The sequence below is a fragment of the Miscanthus floridulus genome, unplaced genomic scaffold, assembly GCF_019320115.1.
Source record: "Miscanthus floridulus cultivar M001 unplaced genomic scaffold, ASM1932011v1 fs_329_4_5, whole genome shotgun sequence".
Taxonomy (NCBI): Eukaryota; Viridiplantae; Streptophyta; class Magnoliopsida; order Poales; family Poaceae; genus Miscanthus; species Miscanthus floridulus.
In genome coordinates this window covers 43,685-49,684 of record NW_027096594.1, presented here as the reverse complement: position 1 = coordinate 49,684, position 6,000 = coordinate 43,685, and the positions used below count along the sequence as shown (strand labels likewise).

General features: G+C 50.2%; 2 protein-coding genes across 3 annotated transcripts in view; one reads left to right on the top strand and one right to left on the bottom strand.

Annotated features, from left to right (window-relative positions):
- Nucleotides 1–6,000, bottom strand: part of LOC136531356 (protein BCCIP homolog) — a 21,441-nt gene continuing 15,441 nt past the window's right edge. Inside the window, exons 2-9 of one of the 2 annotated variants that reach the window (XM_066524021.1) lie at nt 2,163–2,475; nt 1,922–2,076; nt 1,543–1,827; nt 1,234–1,443; nt 1,085–1,150; nt 773–865; nt 642–698; nt 1–259 (exon numbers count right to left, since the gene is read on the bottom strand). In XM_066524021.1, the coding sequence (XP_066380118.1) occupies nt 164–259; nt 642–698; nt 773–865; nt 1,085–1,150; nt 1,234–1,443; nt 1,543–1,827; nt 1,922–2,076; nt 2,163–2,322 (1,122 nt within the window). In that variant the 5' untranslated portion in view covers nt 2,323–2,475 and the 3' untranslated portion in view covers nt 1–163. The remainder of the gene's footprint in view (nt 260–641; nt 699–772; nt 866–1,084; nt 1,151–1,233; nt 1,444–1,542; nt 1,828–1,921; nt 2,077–2,162; nt 2,476–6,000) is intronic. The other variant, XM_066524019.1, reaches the window with a different exon arrangement.
- LOC136531355 (uncharacterized) overlaps nt 2,808–6,000 on the top strand; it is a 27,053-nt gene continuing 23,860 nt past the window's right edge. The window contains exons 1-3 of the mRNA XM_066524018.1: nt 2,808–2,990; nt 3,215–3,304; nt 3,400–3,511. Coding sequence (XP_066380115.1) covers nt 2,925–2,990; nt 3,215–3,304; nt 3,400–3,511 — 268 coding nt within the window. The 5' untranslated portion in view covers nt 2,808–2,924. The remainder of the gene's footprint in view (nt 2,991–3,214; nt 3,305–3,399; nt 3,512–6,000) is intronic.

The window sequence follows — 6,000 nt, the reverse complement described above, 5'->3', positions numbered from 1 at the left end:
TTAGTTCATGGATGAATCCTTGTTGCAAATCAACACCAAAAACAGTACCACCATTCGCGCTTCACAGTCAGAATCACAGTCGTTAATGACATCAAGCGAAATGTGGACATTTCAAACCATGTGGACAGCAGCAAAATTCCACATTGGTCAGTTACGCAAAGGACTATTCGGACACCAAATCTTCCAACTTCTTTCGAAACTTTGGAACTGCGTCAGCTTTAATTGCCATGACTAAGCCCATCTCTTTGTAATTTTTCATCTGCGTGAAGAGCCAGAAAGTTCACTTTAGGAACAACTTCCAATTTTCACAAACAGGTAGTTATAACTTATAAGCCACATATCATTTGAAACATTCATCTATGCATACCAATGGCAGATTACAAATAACCATCGGGAGGCAGATTACAAATAAATCATCAGGAGGGGCTATTAACAAAAGTTCAAGACACACGGTGAGAAGAAACAAAAATTCCAACTTCACATTCTTTGGCTTTGGTTACTAGTATTTTCTCCGAGTTTCTAAGGACATGATATGAGTGATGTCATGCAATCCAAATACCGACTAAAAGTACCATACAGACAACCAGTCGGCATTGCATATTTCAAGATCACAAAACAGCAAATGATAAAATGCAACTGACCTCCTGTTGAGCTGCCTGCTCAGAACGTATTGGAAAAGTGAAAGACCATGAGCTAAGCTGAAGAAGAAAGAATCTGTTAGTATCATAAAAGAAATACAAACAACAAAAACCTGAATAGCATGCTTTGATACCTCGTGTAAAATTTCATCCTCTAACTTCGGATAGATAACAGGTTCGTCATCATCTTTTCTCTTCTTTGATTTATGTTTTGCAGGGGTTTTCCTCTGCACGCAGCAATCGACAAGTGAGTAATGACCAAAGCAATCCACAACAAAATGAGCACTCATTCACATACAGGGGGATACAAATATTGGATATTGTTGATCAACACGTCATATTACATGGTTCTAATCCACTGAGCATGGAAACAGGCCCATTTAAACATTCAAGGCAATTGGTACCAGGCTAGGCAATAGAAAGGGAAAACAGAATATAATTCTCACCTCGAGCATTCTGACGACCAACAGGTAGTGCTTGAACCGGAAGGAGTCCCGGAGTTCTTTTGTTGGCTTAAGCCATGCAGACACAGTTGCAAGTTCATTATCCGAGTAGAAATAGACAGATAATAAGGTGCTTCAGAACATAAAATTACCTCATCTTCTGTTGCCCAGGAGACCTCATCAAAGAGCGCGTCATACAGCTTAGGCACGAGTTCATAAGGGAAATTCACAAAGCGGCGGCACACCAGCAGGCCCACACTTGACGCTTTCTCTTCAAGCAGATACCTGAGCTGCTTCTTAGTACCGTTGTCGGCACAGACAGCAAGCAGATACTCCTTAAGATCCTTAATGCATTTTTCCTCCTGCGAAAATCATCAGCAACAAAGAGATATAGCATGAGCATCAACAGATCAAAATCGAACATCTTGTTCATAAATGAAGCCTGGATGCGCAAATCATACAGCGTATCGTCCCAAATTGAGCATGCTAATGAGACCAAATAGATCATCATCGTCAGTGTTGTTGCTGGAATTGGCCTTCTCAGCACCGTTTCCTTCCCCTTCCTCGTCGTCGTCATCAGCCAACTTGACGACCGTGCCTACTGTCGTCTGTGCCAGGATAAGGTCAACGAAGCCGGTGAGGTCCCAGGGCTTGGAGTCGAGGTACGTCTTGAGCAGCAGCCTGACGCCGTGGAAGTCGCTCAGCTTTGGGTCGAAGAAGGCGAAGTCCGCTTGCACCGTCTCGAGCTGCAGGTGCCAGGTCCCGCATCCAAATTTAGGAGGGGGGAAATCAAAGGGTTCCTGGTAAGAGGAGAGCTACAAGTTCCAGGTAGGCGGTCACCTCCTCCGAAGACTCCTCGCCGTCGTCGCTGTCGCTGTCGCTGCCGCTGGTGCTGAAGCTCTCCTCTTCGCTTCCGCTGCTGCCGTGGTCCTCCACTTCGTCGCTGGAGGGCTCGGTCCGCTTCGCGCGCTTGGACGGTGGCCGCGGCATGTCGTCTGGTGAGCAAGCGAGACGTGCATTGAGTGGCGTGATTCGAGCAACGGGATAGGGGTAACTCGTTCCGGAACGAGCGGAAGCGTACCTTGGCGAGGGGTTTCGGCGTCAGCGTCGGCGGCGGAGGTGGAAGCGTCGGGGAGAGGAAACGGTTTTGGACAGCTTGAGGCGGCGGCGGAGAAGATGAGGGAGCGAGCAAAGGGGGAGAAACCGGCGAACGGGGCCGGAAGCTTTCGGCCGCCGGGCATTCCTCAGAGGTGTCGGGGGCAGGCGGAGCGGCGGCGGCGGCGGGGGAAGAGGGCGGCTGGCGGCGGCGCTCGTGAGCTGTGGCTTGTGTGGGAGTTGTGGACCGATTGATGTGGAGCGGACTGGTCTGGGCCTCAGGCGGGCTCTGTTGGCTGCTGGGCCGTGTGAAAAGCCAGGAGTAGAGATTAGAGAAGCCCTTCTTTGTCAGTTCAGCTAACGTCTTACTAGTCCTTCGGACGCGCCTATGCGCGCGGGCCACTGGCCACGGGCTGACCAATGGCTGAGACGACAACGTCCTGGGCGCATCAGGGCTCTGATCAGACGACGCCTACGCCCGTCGATCAACGCAACGAGAACCACCCATCACGACTTGGACAGTCAGCATTCCATTTGCTATCGTCGACAGCCTCAGCGCGCGTGCTGGCCACAACAAATGTAAACTTTAAATTATTCCGGTGAGTCCCCCCCCCCCCCCCCCCCCGCGGCGGTAGCGGCGGCGGCGGCGTTGGGCGCTCGTTTGGGAGAGGAAGGCGTTGCGCGGCGCAAAAGCCTAGCTCCTCGTCGGCGTCAAGTGCTTTCTGGCCTCGCCGACCTTGGGGGCGCGATGAGGGTGAAGGTGATTTCGCGCTCCACCGACGACTACACGCGCGAGCGCAGCCAGGACCTGCAGGTAGGCGTCCCTTATCGCGACGGTGATTCCTGTCCTTGCTGATACAACTGCCTGTTCATCCGGCTTCTCGTTGTTGTAGAGTCTAATTCTATGCTATCCTTTTAGTTTGTTGGATTGGATTCCACTTCCAACGCTGGTTGGAGTCTTTGCCCAACTGCATGTCAATCATTTAGGCATCGATAAAATTTCACCTCACTCCCTAATGCACTTGTTGGTCTCAACAGAAAGTATTCCGCAACTATGATCCAGCGCTTCGTAGTCAAGAGAAAGCTGTTGAGTATACTCGGGCACTCAATGCTGCCAAGTTAGAGAAGGTATGACACTTACTCCTTCCCTGCATTCATGTTTTGTTTCTTTATTACTTTCTATTTCTATTGGGATGATGATTTTTCTGCTCTACTTTGTGCAGATATTTGCTAAGCCATTTATCGGAGCTATGGATGGGCATATTGATGCGGTATCGTGCATGGCCAAAAACCCCAATCATTTGAAAGCAATATTTTCTGGTTCAATGGATGGAGGTAAGTACCTATTTCTTGACTAGCTTTTGTCTTATTGACTATATTTTCACACTATTATCTGCTGCTTGGTAAATTGCATCAATCAATTACTTATATGATCACAAGTACACACAACAGATTTATGGTTTTGTGACTTTAAGTGGCGGCCTTGTTGGTGATACTAATGTAAGGTTGCATTCCTGAGTTAGTTTGCATCTTTGTAACTGGCTAGCTGCTTCAAGTGAACTATTGTCACGCTTCTCCTTTATAGACAATCCTCCAGTCCTCATCTTCGAATTATGTACTGGTTTGGTGATATTTTGGCATGAATGAAAATGCTATCTGGGTGTTATTATAAAATAAAACATGGGCCTGCTATGTTTCCCTGAATTTGTTTGTCAGGGCCTTAAGCATGCATTGCACTTTCTTATTATCAGGAAATTGTAAAATGGCTTCTAGGATGCAGTCTATGGTAATTCCCTTTTGTCACCTATTGTTATTCTGAGTGATCACCAAGACTTACAGAAAAGTGATTCCATATTGGTGGACTATGTCTTATTATTATTATTATACCTAGTGAACAAGTAATCCGGCGCTTTTCGAAAATATTATAGTTTCGTTGTCAAGGCTCTTGAGCACCTCAAGAGTCTTGTGTCATATATTTATGAATAGGACACCATTGCAGTATTCACTTGTGCTTGTTGTAGCTATTGTATGCAAATTTGCAACCTGATAGATTTTGTTAGTCGCTGAATTCTCACTCTTGGTAGTAGGAGAATTCTTACTCTCATCGAGAGAAGATAACACTAGGAGTTGGGGCAATTTTCTTGTCTATTTCTCACACAAACTCACACAAATGCCATACCAACCTGAGGGGTTGGGGTTACATACTTATAGGTTGCTAGCCAGCCAAGCATATGCCAAGATGCTAGTCTAAAATGCTAATATGCTGTCCTAGCTAAGATGCTGTCATCTAGTCTAAGATGTTGTCCTCTAAGATGTTGTCCTCTAGTCTAAGATGCTGTCCTAAAAACAGAAAAACAGTCACAAGGACCATGTGAGCAGCACAGGCCCACAAAGACCAGCCACACATGAGACTTATCCATCATTCTCCCCCTAAGTCTTGTGCGTCGTCTTGTGGGAGAGTTGAACCATCCCGGTCCTGGAGCAGAGCTCAAGGAATTTGATCCTCCCAAGGGGCTTGGTGAGTAGGTCCGCAAGCTGGTCCTTGGTGTTGATGTAGCTCGCCTTGATGCTCCCTTCCTCCAAACAGCCTCGGATGAAGTGGTACCTCACCCGGATGTGCTTGCTGCGTTCGTGGAACACGGGGTTCTTTGCCAGGGCCAGAGCGGACTTGCTGTCCACCCTGAGCTCTACCGCTCTAGTGTCTCTGCCGAGGAGATCACCAAGCAGTCGAGCGAGCCAGAGCGCCTGAGTCGAAGCGGTGGAGGCCGCTATGTACTCGGCCTCGCAGCTGGACAGGGCCAACACCTGCTGCTTGACCGACTACCAGCTAACGAGGCACTTGCCGAGGAAGAAGAGGATCCCGCTCGTGCTCTTGCTGGTGTCGATGTCACCGGCGTGGTCACTGTCGCTGTATCCGACGAAGTGTGCCGCCCTAGGGCACCTCGGGTAGTAGAGGCCGTGGTCGAGAGTCCCCGCAACGTAGCGGATGATCCTCTTCATAGCCTGCTGGTGCTCCGTCGTTGGTCGCTGCATGAACCGACTAACATAGCCGACGGAGAATGCCAAGTCCGGCCGTGTGTGGGAAAGGTAGCGAAGGCTCCCCACAAGACGCCGGTACTGCGTAGCGTCCACCTCCTCCGTCGTGCTGTCGCGGCTCAGCTTCAGCCTCTCCTCCATTGGAGTGAGAGCTGGGTTGCAGTCGGTGAGCCCAGCTAGCTCAACGACACGCTTGGCGTAGGCGGTCTGTCGAAGAGTGATCCCAGAGTCATCCTGGTGCACCTCGATTCCTAGGTAGAAGGAGAGAGGCCCCAGGTCACTTATCTGGAAGGTGACCTTCATCTCTTCCTTGAATGCCGCCACCTCCGCATCCTTTGTGCCGGTGATCACCAAGTCGTCGACGTAGACACCCACCAGCAGGGCATTTCCTCCATTGCCCCGTCGGTAGATGGCCGCCTCGTGCGGGCTTTGCTCGAAGCCCATCTCCTTTAGCGTGGAATCCAACTTGGCATTCCACGCCCTCGGTGCCTGCCGCAAGCCATAGAGGGCCTTGCGCAGGCGGAGTACCTTGCCCTCCTTGCCGGGGATCGCAAATCCCGGTGGCTGGTGCACGTAGACCTCCTCCTTCAAGTCGCCGTTAAGGAACGCCGACTTGACGTCCATGTGATGAACACGCTAGCCCTCCAGGGCAGCTAGCGCAAGGAGGAGTTGCACGGACTCCATCCATGCCACGGGAGCAAAGGCGTCGTCGAAGTCGACCCCCTCCTGCTGCACGAAACCTCGTGCCACCAAGCGAGCCTTGTGCTTGACGATGGCGCCAGCTTCAT